Source organism: Muscardinus avellanarius (genome assembly GCF_963383645.1).
Source record: "Muscardinus avellanarius genome assembly, chromosome: 9".
In the NCBI taxonomy this organism is placed as follows: Eukaryota; Metazoa; Chordata; class Mammalia; order Rodentia; family Gliridae; genus Muscardinus; species Muscardinus avellanarius.
Genome location: NC_137795.1, coordinates 107572470 through 107587519, shown reverse-complemented (window position 1 = coordinate 107587519; position 15050 = coordinate 107572470). Strand labels below are relative to the sequence as shown.

Genomic DNA, 15050 nt, shown 5'->3' with positions numbered 1-15050 from the left:
TTTTTGTCTTTTGGAACTGGGGATTGAACCCAGAGTGCCACACCTGCAAAGCAGGCGCTTTGCCACGGATCTACATCCTGCTGCCCCCCCCCCCTTTTTTGGTGCTACTGGGGATGGAACTCTTCTACCTCCGGGCTACACTCCCAGACCTATTTTATATTTTATTTGGAAACAGGGTCTCTTAAGCCAGCTGAGGCTGGCTTTGAACCTCCGTGATCCTCCTGTCTCAGCCTCCCAAGCTCAGGGATTATAAGTGTGCGTCACCATGCCTGGCTTGATCTTAATTTTATTAACATGATCCTTAAAAATGTACAGGTGATTCCTTATGGTAAAAGCAAAGCAAGTTTCCATATTAAGTACAGGCTAAAATATTAGCTATTCATATTTAATGTTGCTATTTGTTAGAACAGTATTCAGGGATAGAGCATTTAATAGAATGATATAGCCTCAGGATGAGTTTTTTTTTTTTTTTTGTGGTACTAGGGGTGGAACCCAGAGGCTTTCTACCTCCAGGCTATACTCCCAGACCTATTTTCTATTTTATTTGGAAACAGGGTCTCACTAAGTAGCTGAGGCTGGCTTCGAACCTGTGTGATCCTCCTGTCTCAGCCTCCCAAGCGCAGGGAATACAGCAGGGATTACAAGCGTGCGCCACCACGCCCGGCTAGGATGAGTTTTTTTTTTTTATTTGACTTAATAGGAACACAAAGGATGGCTATTTGCGTAAATACCTTTGTAAAATGATGTTAACTTTAGTTTTTATTTGTTCAGGATAATTATACTTACTAGTATAATTATCTGGCTATTAGTAGCCAGAACAGGGCTGCTGCTTAGGAGTGTAGAATTTTTATAAATAAAAATATATTTTAAAAGTTGTGTTAAGCCGGGCGTGGTGGCGAACGCTTGTAATCCCCGCACTTGGGAGGCCGAGACAGGAGGATCACACAGGTTCGAAGCCAGTCTCAGCTACTTAGTGAGGCTCTCAGCAACTTAGTGAGATCCTATTTCCAAATAAAATAGAAAATGGGTCTGGGAGTATAGCCCAGAGGTAGAAAGCCTCTGGGTTCCACCCCCAGTACCATCAAAAAAAAAAAAATTAAATGAAAACTTTCAGTGACATGTTTAAAGGATTTAACGGTACCTAACAATGATCATCTCTCTGCAACTGTCAGCGGTGTAACGTGTGTTTGTTGTCAGTTTGCTAGGGCCATAATACAAGTGATCATATTCAAGCTTGGTTAGATTAGTGATTTTAATATGAAACCATTGCTTTTAGAGTAATCATGGGCCAGACTGGGAAGAAATCTGAGAAGGGACCGGTTTGTTGGCGGAAGCGTGTAAAATCAGAGTACATGCGACTGAGACAGCTCAAGAGGTTCAGACGAGCTGATGAAGTAAAGGTATAATTTTATTTTTGTAAAAATGCATATCCAATTAAGGCTAGTTTTTTTCTCCTAATAAGTTTTAATTTCAAATAGTACGTTTTACCCAAGTTCATACTTACAATAAGATCAATGAGGCCTTGGAAGCTAAGGTCCTTGATCTGTCTTAATTAACAGCACATTTATGATAATGAAGGATTTTAATCTAAGGGGTATTCAACCTATTTGTAAATCAGTTTTTTTGTATACCTTATATTGCATGTATGACCTCGGGGACCAAATATAAAAGAAATGTGTTTCATGATTTTAAGTTTCCAAAGTCATTGTGAATTTTAAAATACAAAGTTAAAGAAAGGATGGAAATAATTTCCTGTTTCCCCTTCAGTTGCAATAAAATAGTAGGTGTGGTTTTTGTATTATTTGAATGTGGGAAACTAAAGTCCTAGTGTAAAATCTATATGCATTTGAGGAAATGTTCCTGGTACCTTAGAGGAATCACTAGACTTTAATCTGCTTTAGAGATGTTACACATTTTCTAACAATGAACAATTTCTCTTCTCTTCTCCTTTAAAGAGTATGTTTAGTTCCAATCGTCAGAAAATTTTGGAAAGAACGGAAATCTTAAACCAAGAGTGGAAACAGCGAAGGATACAACCTGTGCACATCATGACTTCTGTGAGCTCATTGCGCGGGACTAGGGAGGTTGGTTAACACAGTGTGTTGTGATTCTCAGCACGTTTTGGTTTCTGCTTATTGAAATGTTGATTGGTTATGGGGAGGAAATCACTGACCTCAGGCTGCCCCCTTTTTTATTGTTTTTTTTTTTTTAATGTGCAGCTGCCACATAGGTCAAACTCTAGTGATTTTTAAAAACAGTTCTAAACCAGGCATGGTGGCGCGCGTTTGTAATCTAGCATTTGGGAGGCTGAGATAGGAGGATGGGGGTTTGCTGACAGCCTCAGCGACTTAGGCCCTCCGCAACACAGTGAGACCCTGTTTCATAAGTAAAGAATGAGAAAAAGGGCTGGGGTGTCTCTTGGAGGTAGAATGCCCCTGGGTTTCATCCCTAGTACTGCAAAACAAAACAAAACAAAACAGAAAACAGTTCTAAGTGTTTAGAATGAGTTACCAGTTACATTTCCAGTTTTTATAAGACTTGATTAAAAAAACAACTTTTACATCAAGTACTCTTTCATGTCCTTACCAGATCATATTCAGAGCAAGAAAGGCCTTCAGACTCACAGTTGTCTTCCTCTCCCTTTACTGTGAATTGGCCATGGTTTCTTCATATTCATGGACTGAGATACCTTTGTTATAACATGCTTTGTTCGAGGACTAAGGTTTTCTCTAAGAATTTTTAAATTTGTTGAAAGATTGAAATTTCCTTTTCTCTAGTTTCTGAATGAGGTAAAGCTTAATCAACCACTCCAAGAGTTTCTTATTTTTAAAGATAGGCAATAAGTCTGTGATAGAATCTATAACTAAATATCCCATGAAAACATCCTTACTTGCAAGAAAGTGGCATAAGCCTAAACAGGATCGAGCCAATCAGGGTTCCTGTTGAGGCATTTCTGTTTCAGTTACTGTGTTATATGGAAAGGTATGGTGGAGGGTAGTTAAATGCAAGCTGAAACAAAAAAGAAGGGAGAGAATGATTTAGAATTAAGATTATGCTATGTGGTTGATTATTTAAATGTCTAAATGTGGGAAACAATCAAATTAATAGAATTTGTTCTAAAATTATTTCAATTAATTTAAAAATAACATTATTATAATATATGAGCAGTAATTTTCTGTTGTATGAAACCTGTCAAAGTGTTGTGACATTACAGGCTTCAAAGACTGATAATCACAGTAGCCACAGACACGAAACTAATGACAACAGTGGTGATGTTATAGTTATCTTGATGATAACCTATGACTTAGGATGGTTGAAAAAGATATATAAATGACTAGGAACTATCTGGTCTTTGAAGCCAGACCTACAATTGCTATAAACAAGTAATTTTTCCTGACACCTTCCCCATTATCTAGTACAAGTCAGAGCCTAGATATTAGAGGTAAATGGCTTATTAATATACTAAGGGTGAAAGGAACTCTTTTCTATGCCCCTAAAAACATCCTCAAAGTGGATAAGTACAGAATTACTTGAAATCTTCTGAGAGTTTTTTCTGGTGATCTTTTGGAAATTTTGAGGTGAAGGAGAACAAAACTTTCTCCCTTCTCTCTTTGGAGGGATAAAATCTTAGAGAAAATTGGAGAAATAAGGTAAAGTATATGAAACACTTATTTTTGCCACTGAGTACAGATCTCAAAATGCTACTTAAAGGTCAGCTTAAATTTATAAGAAGAAAAGTTATCAGCAGAGCTGCCCATGGTGGTACAAGCTTGTAATCTAGCATTTGGGAGGCTGAGACAGGAGGATTGCAGTTCACGGACAGCCTCAGCTACTTAGGTCCTCCACAACTCAGTGAGGCCCTGTTTCAAACTAGAGAATAAGAAATAGGGCTGGAGGGGTAGCTTTGAGGTAGAATGCCCCGGGTTCCACCCCCAGTACCACAAAAAGTTATCAGCAGTACCGATTCTCCGCACAGTGTCACGGTGGTAGTTGTACTTTCCCCAGGTGCGGAAGCCTTAGAGGAGTGAAGTCACTGCTGGTTCTGAGGAACTTGTGGGCCTTTAAGGAAGTACACTTGCTACACTGAGGAATAGGCTGTACGCTACTTGTGTGTGGTGTGAATTGATCCTGCTATAATTTTTGGCATTAAATCAAAGCGTATAGTTTATTCAACAATTGGATTTTGCATTTAATTTTGTCAAATGGAAGTAAATAATTGAATAAAAAGATACCTTATTTTTTGTGAGATATTATGGGAAGAGATCAGAATTTTGGTAAAAAATTATGTTTCTAAACTTAGTACTTCCACAGTGCCTTACAGAGGTTGAGAAAAACATTTTCACAAAATACTGGAGAAAAGGGAGGAAAATCATTCCCAGCCATAGAAATTCAGTTTTTATTGTATAGACCTCTGTCCTGATCAAGGTCATTAGTGTTTTGAGCCACTGTTGCTTATTTTTTTTCAAAAGAATCATCTTTTATTTCTTGCCCCCTTTAAAAACATTATCATTGACTTTTGTTGAGTGGAAGGTTCCTATAGTTTGATGAGCTTCTTGGTATTATAATAAATCATGAAGTTTCAGGGCATAGTATAACATCTTGATTTTTCAGAGGAGACTCTATCCCTGCTATATTTTTTTTGGTTTGAGCATTTCCATCTGTGTATCGGTTTCCTTTCTATGCTTTAAAAGTTGGAGTATGAAGTAGGTCAAGCAAGAGGAGAAAATAAAAGAGAGCCTTTTTTGCATTTTCCTAGTAGGCTAGCAGAGTTCAGACAGCGGTGTTGAGCCAACATGTGAGGTCTATAGCATTTATCATTTAAAGTGCCATTATGACATTGCTTTAATTAACTGCTTATTTTTATAAGCTAATTGTATATAAGTGCTGATGTCTTCAGTTTAAATCCTCCACATCATGACAGATCAGCAGTTTTCTGTTCTTCAGTCAAGCCATACTTTTCTCCTTTCTGAAGTTATAGAAATAGATATACTGAGTGTTCTGTTTTTGTTTTTGTTTTTTTCTGGTATTGGGGATGGAACTTAGGAACATTCTATCTCCAAACTACACACCCAGCCCTCTGTTTTTATTCTTTATTTTGAAACAGGGTCTCACTGGGTTGCAAAGGGCCTCACTAAGTAGCTGAGGTTGTCCGTGAACCACAATCCTCTTGTCTCAGCCTCCCTAATGCTGGGATTACAAGTGTGCGCCACCACGTCCGGCTGATTTATACCTTATTGCCATAATATGTGGCTGTTTATCAAAATATTGCTCTGAGGGAAATGTCATTATCAGCCAGAAAAGTTATCCTGTAAGTCCTCAAATCAGCAGCCCCATCTTTCAGTCTCTTTTACAGTTTTAGTGAAGAAACTGGCATAGGAATTACTCTTGAAGTTATCTTTATTTTATTTTATTTTATTATTTTTGTGGGTCTGGGGATGGAGCCCAGAGGCATTTGACCTCTGAGCTACACCCCCTGCCCAATTTTTTATTCTTATTTTTGAAAGTTGCAGAGGGCCTCACTAAGTAACTGAGGCTGTCCGCGAACCGTGATCCTCCGGTCTCAGCCTCCCAAATGCTGGGATTACAAGTGTGCGTCACCGCACCTGGCTTTGAAGTTATCTTTAGTACATTTTTTTGTGTGCATTTTCTCATTTCTTGTCAGAAATCACAAGATACCTTTTTCTTCATTGATTAACATTAATTTATTGAACCCAGGGTAATTCTATATCTGAACTATACCTCCAGACCTTCTTATTTTTGAAATTTGAAATGAGTCTTGCAAAGATGCTGAAGACCTCCCTAAGTTGCTAAAGGCTGGGAACCTGCAATTCTGTCTCAGCCTCCCAAGTACTGGTATTATAGACATGTGCCATTATGCCTGGCTCATTGTTTTTTTTTTTTTTCTCTTTTTTTTTTTTTTTTGTTACTGGGGATTGTACCTAAGGGTGCTCTACCTTTGAGCTCTATCCCTAGTCCTATTATTATTTTGAAACAGGGTCTCACTAAGTTGAGGGGCCTTATGTTGCTGAGGCTGGCCATGAACCTGTTGTCCTCCTGTTTCACTTTCCGAAGTACTGGGATTACAAGCATGTGCCATGCCCAGCTTCCATTGATTTTTTTTTTGTTGTTGTAGTTATATCAGATTTTTTTTTTCTATTGTGAAAGAGGCTTGCTCAGATAATGCCAGTCTTCTGTGTAAATGATATTAGTAATTTAATAAAGATATCCTGTCAGTGCATTTTTAGATTCCCAGGGGAATAAATTTGCTTGAAACACTTCTGTTTTTTTATTTACTGATGAAAAGAGTAAGAATTTTGGTGCATATTTAAATGTGGGGCTCTTCAGAGTGTCTAGCATAGAACAGCATCAAATGGACATCATGGTCCTCCTACTCATGAAGAATTTTAAACTTTTTTTTTTTTTTTTGTGGTACTGGGCTTCCTGGAAGCCCTTATTACCTCCAGGATACACTCCCAGACCTATTTTGTACTTTTTTATTTTTGGAAACAGGTTCTCTTAAGCCAGCACGGCTGGCTTTGAACTGGCGTGATCCTCCTGTCTCCGCCTCCCAAGCGCGGGGATTACAAGTATGTGCCACCACGCCTGGCTTAAACTTATTTTTAATATCTATTTCTCCATATATTGGTTAATTGATTTGTTCTTCCTGGTAATATTTGATTATAACTTCATTACTTATTACTTGATATTTGCAAATGATTTTTTTTGGGGGGGGGAGAGAGTTTTATCAAAATAATAAAATATAAGTTCTTTCATATGTTAGCAGTTTGGACTTTTGATGGGAAAACTTGTTTACAATGTAAACACTTTATTGCATTGTTTATTGACCTGGTAACTTTTCTCAGTTAATTGTAAATAGAAATTTAGTTACCATTTACAAAGAAAAAAATAATACCTTAGGATATCCAAAGTATAATTTAGTGTTCTTTACTCAAATGTTCCCATCCCCAAGCACTCTACCATAGAGCTGCATATGTCCTCTGTGTGTGTGTGTGTGTGTGTGTGTGTGTGTGTGTGTGTGTGTGTGACTTGGGATTAAACTCAGGAGCATTCTATCTACCTCCAAGCTACACCCCAAGCCCCATTTTATTTTTTGTTTTTATTTATTTATTTGTTGGTACAGGGGTTCCTGGAAGCCCTTCTACCTCCGGCCTACATCCCAGACCTATTTTATATTTTTTTAAAATTTGGAAACAGGGTCTCTTAAGCCAACGCGGCGGGCTTTGAACTGGGGCGATCCTCCTGTCTCCACTTCCCAAGCGCGGGGATTACAAGTGTGCGCCACCACACCCGGCTCATTTTTTTTATTTTGAAACAAGGTCTTCCTAAGTTGCTGAGGCTGGCAGTGAACCTGCAATCTCTCAGCCTCCCAAGTACTGTTATTACAAGCGTGTGCCACCATGCCTGCCTCAGTTCTCTGTTTGAAATTTTTTTCCCCTCTGGTATTACTTGAAATTAAACCCAGGAGTTGTTCTACCGTAGAGCTACACCCTCAGCCCCTTTTCTTTTCAGACAGCGTCTCACTAAGTTACCATGCCTTTCCTCTGAACCTGTGATTCTCCCTGTTTCAGCTGCCACCCAGAACTGGGATTAGAGTCTGGTACCACAGGGCCGGGCTCTCTGTTTTTGCTAAGTTTGTGAGCGCCTCCCTGAGGTGCTGAGGCTGTCCTTGAACCTATGATTCTCCTGTCTCAGCCTCCTGAGTACTGGGATTACAGGTGTGCACCACCATACCCAGCTTCATTTTTGTATTCTAATGTCATTTAAGCCAGTAGGGATTTCCTTTGGCATAGTGAGTGAGAGAAGACACTTTGTATTTAGCTGTCTGGTTGTCTTAGCACTCCTGTTGGCTAATCAGTGAGTAGTGGAGGGCAGTTGTCTGTGAAGACCAGCAGCAGCTTCTTAACCTGGCTGGTCATCTGGTACCCTACTCCTGTTCATTTAACCAAGGCTTTGAAATGATTTTGCTGCCACAGCGTAGGGAACCATGGGCTCGCATTTTCACTTGTTTCATTTCTTAGAATTGCCTTTTTTTTTTCCCCCCAACGACAGAAGCTCTTATTTTTTGTCATGGGGGCATTCATTTTTTGCCCGTCTGGGGGATGGAACCCAGGGACATTCAGCTTCCAAGCTATACCCTCTGCCCTTTTTTTTTTATTCTTTATTTTCAAACAGGGTCTCACTAAGTTGTGGAGGGCCTCACTAAGTAGTAGCTGAGGCTCAGCCTCCCAAATGCTGGGATTACAAGCGTGCACCACCACGCCCTGCTTATGGGGCCATTCTTGAAGTAGATACTTGAGTTTATGTTTAACGGATGGCCTGGGCTCTGGTTTCCTATTCCATGTGCTTTTCTTTGAGTGCTTAGTTTTATAGCTTATAGCATGTGCCGGTTGCTGTTTCTGACTTCCAGTATTTTAGCAAAACTGGAGGCTTTAACAGAGCTGCAGATGATGGAGAGATGATTTACCTCTGCAGATCCTATCAAAGCCAGACTACCTTGGATTTTAACCCAGGATCATCTGGGTTCTACATTTATGATCCCGTTCCTCTAGGGCCAGGCTTTTGAAGTTGAGATGCAGAGAAGAGCATTAAGGCTCTAAATGTCCTGAAGTTGATTTCCGGTGTTCTGTGTTAAAGGCTCTGTGTTCCCCCAGGAAGGAGCAGAAAGACTGCCATAGAGTGAACTCTGAGGCAGGTAGCCCTGTGTTACAGAGTAGAGGTTCTCCCCAGTCCAGAATGGTGAACAAAACGGAAATAATTCATAATTTGGGATAAGCCACCTTGTTTCTTAACCACAAAACTTTTCATTAGTTGCTTTCATTAAATGCATCTGTGTCAAGATTGTAACAGGCTTTTTCTTCTCATTTTTTTCCTGCCCCATTAGTCTGGGCCACTCAGCTTTTCAAAAACGTCTCCTTTGGTCACACTTTTCTCTCTTGCTTCTAAAGCTAGCTATGAACTAATTTTATTATTGAGCTTCTTTCTCCAGACTTGATATTTACCTCATTGCAAGTGTTTCTTCAGGACCTTCTTCACTTACAAGTAGTCTGAATTTAAGAAGGGCTAGCTAATTTAAAGCCTGGGTATGCTATCTTTTCTTTCCTCAAATCCTGAAGAAAGAATATAGAGGTAGTTCAAGACTCATCTTCAGCTTTCCTCTAGAGCTGGCGGCAGCTGGCATTTTCTCCTGGAGTGACAGCTTTCCTGCACCTTCCTTGTTCTCATGGGGAGAAGTTAGACAGTGTCCGTCCACCGTGTCTGTGGCATGAGTTGAATGGGCCAACCAGTATCCAAAAATATTCTTTTACTTGGCTGCCTTTCTAGCTTCTCTACTGTAGGAAAGCTGGGCCTGCCCTTCTCATGTGTAAAGATCATCAGGTGCAGGATGGCTTCTCACCGTTGTCCTTTGGGTGCCTTGCCCTAAAATGGGGAGTCATAGCTGCCTCGCAGGGTAGCTGTGACTTTTGAAGTTAACTTCGGGGAAGGTCTCTAGCACAGTGCATGACACATAGTAGGTGTGCTAATTTCTTTCCCTTCCCTGCAGGGCACTCACCTGCTCTTCCCTCTACGATTTTCCATAACACAGTTTTTACTTGGAACCAGCCTTCTGCCAAGAGTCTCAGTTTGGTTGTGTACTCCTACAACTACTATTTTTGGCTTGACTTCCCTCTCCATCTCCCAGTGGTCCAGCCACACAGTCGCCTATTGTACCAGCTGGTTGATGTAAGTCTATCCATTCTCAGAGGAACCTGGTTACTTACCAGTAAGCTGCGTTTCTCTGAAAATGTAGCATCCTTGAAAACTAGATTTTTCATTTCTCTACATTGTTGGCGAATTATCTATGGTAATTCTTTGGGTGATCCTGAAATTGGAACTAGAGTTAGAGAATTTAATTTGCTGCTAATGGGTTTGCTGGTGAGTTCCTGAGCCCAGGACACACGAGTGAGATTAGGTAAAATGCTTGGAGGGCCCATGAGGTCAAATTTCTTTCTATTCCAAGTGATATGAAAATTATGTAAACTGTCAAGGATGATGCATTTTCAAAGAAGGTAAAACTTGCTGGTAAGCAACTGGGATTTTTAAGTAATTTTTCTTTCTTTATTAAAAATTTTTTTTGAGGTACTGGTGATGGAACCCAGGGGTATTCTACCTCCGAGTTACACCCCCAGCCCTATTTTTATTCTTTATTGGGTCTAAGTTGTGGAGGGCCTCAGTAGCTGAGGTTGGCCGTGAACCTGGGTCCTCCTCAACCTCCCAAATGCTGGGATTACAAGCATGTGCCACCAGGCCTGGCTAGTAATTTTTCTTTAAATCAACAGATAAGAATTTCCAAACTTTTACCAGCAAATGCTGCTGCCTTTGAGTATTATTCAATAAATAGGAGGTATATGGCTATTAGTGTAGCTAGCAGTAAAGAGTGGAGAAGGTTCCAGAGAGACACTGCAGAGCTGATTAGATGAGGCTGACCATCATTTTCCCACAGAGGTGCTATCATCGTTTAACTGAAGTGGATTTTTTTTTTTTAATTAGGGAGAAACAGCAAATGCAGTCTCTTGCTTCCAGAAACATTTTTTTGGTACCTACTTTTTTTGTTGTTGAGACACTGTGCTGTGTTAAGACAGGTAATGACACTTTGCCGTAGCTGCTTTGTCCTCAGAGGATTTATTTTCTGTCCCTTGGTGGCTTTGTGTGACTCAGAATCTAGTCGATGGGCAGTGGGAGTATTGTAGAGGTTTGGGTAGTAATTAGTGCTACAGCCCGCGCCTGCTTACTTTCTGTGCTTCTGTGAGTTCCTTCTGTTCATGGGAAAACCTAGCTGGCTTCATTCAGTATATCCAGAGCATTTCCTGCATTCCCAGCACAAACAAAAACAGAGCCAGCATCCCTTCTATCTAGTAGTCAAAAAGAATATCCAGCTGCTTAAACTTTGTGTGACCTTGTTAAAGGAAAGTCAGATTGGAGAGGTAACCTGCTCCCTCTACGCTTTAAGCAGCTTATCTGCAAAATTAAAGCCACGGAGTTAACTTTCCTTACCAACTGTAAAACAAAGCCCAAGAAATAAAAATTATTTTGTGTTTAGAATTACTGGATGGTGTATAATACTTCCCTCAGCAGCTCTCACCACCCCTCACCCCCAGATTTACCCAGTGAAGTAGGAGGAAGGAAAGACGTGGTAGAAACAGGAATCCGAAGGGGAGTCGTGGAGGAGATGCTCCTGTCATGGCGTGTTTTTGTTTTGTACAGCAGATGTGCAGGCCTGTCCTTATGATGTGGCCCTGTGAGCTCTTAAAGGGCAAGCGCTGCAGCACAGTAATTAAGCTCTTGGATGTTGCGGTTGGACTTAGGTTTTAATCTTGGTTCTGTAGTTTATTACCTTTTTGATTAGGCAAATTATTTAACTTCTCTGAATCTCAGCCTCCCCATTTGTGTAGATGTGATGCTAAAACTGTCCATCATGAGGTTGTAATGTGGAATATTTAACTATGTATACAAGCACTTAGCACAGTGCCTGCAACACGTGCTCAAAGAAATGTTAATTGCTGCTCTTATTGGATGGATAGATGGGTGATTGTCAGAGGCCAAGGGCCTCTGGAGTATTTGTAAACTATTCACACCTTCGTATTTAATTGAATTGTGAGCTTTCTAGCATTATCTTTATCTTTGCCTTTTTGGAAAGCAAATTACTGGATTAATCACTGTCACAGTTCTTCCTAACCACTCTGTCCTAAAACCTTTACTTCCAGTCAGAAAAGGCTTATTTTTATGTGGCAGTCACTGTGAAGACTGAGATTGTTCTACTATCCTGATGTGGTGCTGAGCACCCTGTGTGGCCTGTGCAGATTTCTACTTTGATCTCACCAGTCCCAGTCCTGTTGTTTTTTAAGACATTTTAGATAAAAATTAAACACTGAATGAGTGTGTGTGTGTGTGTGTGTGTGTGAGAGAGAGAGAGAGAGAGAGAGAGAGAGAGAGACAGACAGACAGACAGACAGACAGACATGATTTTTTGGGTTTCATTTTATTAAATTCTTTTTGCTATATTTTCATTGACTGTAGATTATGAATATACATTTAGGACATTTCTTTTTAAGCAGGCTCTGGAGCATGATAATTGAGTAATAGTATTCTTTAAGAAAAGCTGTATTCTTAGGATAGAAAGTGCTGTTATTATTTGGGCACAGATTTTTGCCATATTTCACAGAATCAAAAGGTGTAAAATTTTAACCTCTGAGATCAACATGCTTTTAAGAATCACTGGTAAGAAAGCATTATGTCATAGTTTAATTGGCAATTTTTTTGTTTTTGTTTTTGGTGATAGAGAAAAAAATGGTATGTCTTGAAATCAATATCATAGATTGTATGAAATACAGTATTTCAAGGACCAAGTGCATTGGAACATTATAAAGATACATGATTTTGGCAGAACTTATAGTAGTTAAGAGCAAGGGGTTCGTAGTCAAACTTTTGGTGTTTAATAGCCTTAGATAATGATTTTGGGCAGGTTACTTATCCTTTCTTTACCTTACTTAAACCTGCAAAATGGGCAACAAATAGTCCCCATTTTATGATGATGTGATAAGGACTAAGTATTATAAGATATGTAATATATTCAAGATAGTACCTAGCAGACAAAAAATGCTAGAAATTTAATTTTGTAATGAAACTCAAATTTATTACTCTTAATATCTATGCATCATCTGATAATATCCAAAAATGACACTTGGGTTCTTAAAAGCTAAGGTAAAGATAAGAAAGATTAATATAACAAGTGTAGTTATCTTATCAGGACAAGTGTGTATTTGGTACGTTTATTACTGTAGTCTGTGTGGTTGGGATGTCCGAGGACATAAGCATTAGCTGAGAGTTACGGTGCAGTGTGGAGCAGCTGATCAGATTGCTGAGGCTGACTGTAAGTCAGTGTCTGGTTCTTAAAAGGTAAGTATGAGAAGTGTTGGGTGGTTTTGAAAATTTGTAAACTCTAAAGAACCTCTTTACTCTCTTAAATAAAGACAGGAAAGAGGGTCTTTGGGTTTTTATGAACTTTTTTTCAAAACTAAGTAGTAGCCTCTTTTTATGATAAGCTAGCTTATGGTTGTCCTTTTATTCTTAAGAGTCAATTTTGTTTTTTCTGTTTTAGTGTTCAGTGACCAGTGACTTGGATTTTCCAGCACAAGTCATCCCATTAAAGACCCTAAATGCGGTTGCCTCAGTACCCATAATGTATTCGTGGTCTCCCCTACAGCAGAATTTTATGGTATGTAAGTAATATATCTTCTGTTTATTTGATAATTTTAAATAAGGAAACATAGATAATTTTCTAGTTACTGTAAATTACGATAATATAAATTTAAAAAGCTGCTATTAAAATGATAGCATTTGGAATGATTTTTAAAAATTGACCATTGTAGTTTCTTTTTGGTACAGTACCAGGGATTGACTCTAGGGCATTGTAGTTCTGAGCTACACCCCAGCCCTATTCATTATTTATTTTGAAACAGGATCTCACTAAATTGCTGTGAGGGCCTTGCTAAGTTACCAAGGATGGTTGCAAACCTGTGATTCTTTTGTCTCAGTCTCCGAAGTATTGGAATTACAGGCATGGGCCACCATGCATGTAATGTATACATACACACACACACACACACACACACACACACACACACACACACAGACACACACACAGACACACACAGACACACACACACACACACACACACACACACACACACACACAATTTTAAAGCTTTAGCTGTGTTGCTCCTTTCCTGTAATCGCCAAAAGTGTTAGGCAAAAAAGCAAACTAACAAAACATACCCAGGATTAAACACATTTAAAAGATGAAGCTTGTAACTCCTGTACTTGAAGAAGTCAGTCTATATCTTAATTTCAATCTGACTTTTCAGTTTTTGTTAATTAAGAACTTATTTAGAAACCATTTCAAGGACAGATATGGTGGAGCATGGTTGTAATCCCAGTACTTGGGAGGCTGAGGCAGGAGGTCGCAGGTTTGTGGCCAGTCTCAGGAACTTAGTGAGGCCTTCCACACAACTTAGTGAACTCTTGTTTCAAAGAAAAAAAGGGGCTGGGAGTATAGCTCAGAGGTAGAATGCCACTGGGGTCAATCCCCAGGACCACAAAAATAAATACATAGATAAAAACCATTTTAGGTAGCATGTTAATAAGTGACAGTGTACACTGTCTCTTATATAAAGTCTCAGGACTTACATAAAATACATCTTTGAACATGTTTCCACAGATAACACAGATAATACTGGCCCAGTAGCTTTGGTTATAAAATATATATATATATATATTATTTTTTTTCCCCCTGCAGGTCTGGGATGGAGCCTAGGGCCTAGCGGCATTCAGCCTCCGGGTTACACCCCCTGCCCTGTTTTTTATTCTTTATTTTGAAACAGGGTCTCACTAAGTAGCTGAGGCTGTCCACAACCTGCAATTCTCGGGTCTCAGCCTCCCGAATGCTGGGATTACAAGCTTGCAAGCATGCGCCATCACGCCTGGCTAGTATGTTATTCTTTACAGACAGTGTGCGTTTTTAAGCCGGGCGTGGTGGTGCACATTTGTAATCTCAGTACTTGGGAGGCTGAGACAGGAGAACAGCAGGCTTGTGACAGAAACCAGCCCCAGCTACTTAGTGAGGCCCTCTGCAGCTTAGTGAGACCCTGTTTAAAAAATAAAAGAAAAAAAAAATTGGGCAGGAGGTGTAGCTCTAAGGTAATAATGCCCCTGGGTTCAAACCCCAGTATCACAAAAACTGCAGTGTATTGTTAAATAAGGATACATGGTTTTACTGCTGGTTTGATGTAAAGTGAGAAGGGTAACAAAATGCTGAGGAAAGTTCTTTGTGAACCCGATTCAGAGACTTGTTTACTACTAGAGTTTTTTTTTACTAGGTATATTTATATCTTTAGTGACTTTTTCTCTTACACTTTTTTTTTTTTTTTTTGCGGATCTGGGGATGGAACCCAGGGGCATTTGACCTTCGTCTCACTAAGTGGCTGAGGCTGACC

At 39.5% G+C, this 15050-nt stretch overlaps 1 protein-coding gene across 10 annotated transcripts in view; it reads left to right on the top strand.

Annotated features, from left to right (window-relative positions):
• Positions 1-1283: 1283 nt before the first annotated feature.
• EZH2 (enhancer of zeste 2 polycomb repressive complex 2 subunit) overlaps positions 1284-15050 on the top strand; it is a gene marked incomplete at both ends in the record, with an annotated part of 42957 nt that continues 29190 nt past the window's right edge. For 4 of the 10 annotated variants that reach the window (XM_080701972.1, XM_080701967.1, XM_080701971.1 and 1 more), the window contains 3 exons: positions 1284-1400; positions 1956-2057; positions 13157-13273. In XM_080701972.1, coding sequence (XP_080558098.1) covers positions 1284-1400; positions 1956-2057; positions 13157-13273 — 336 coding nt within the window. Of the gene's footprint in view, positions 1401-1955; positions 2085-13156; positions 13274-15050 lie in introns of all 10 variants that reach the window. The other 6 variants (XM_080701970.1, XM_080701965.1, XM_080701968.1 and 3 more) reach the window with 2 other exon arrangements.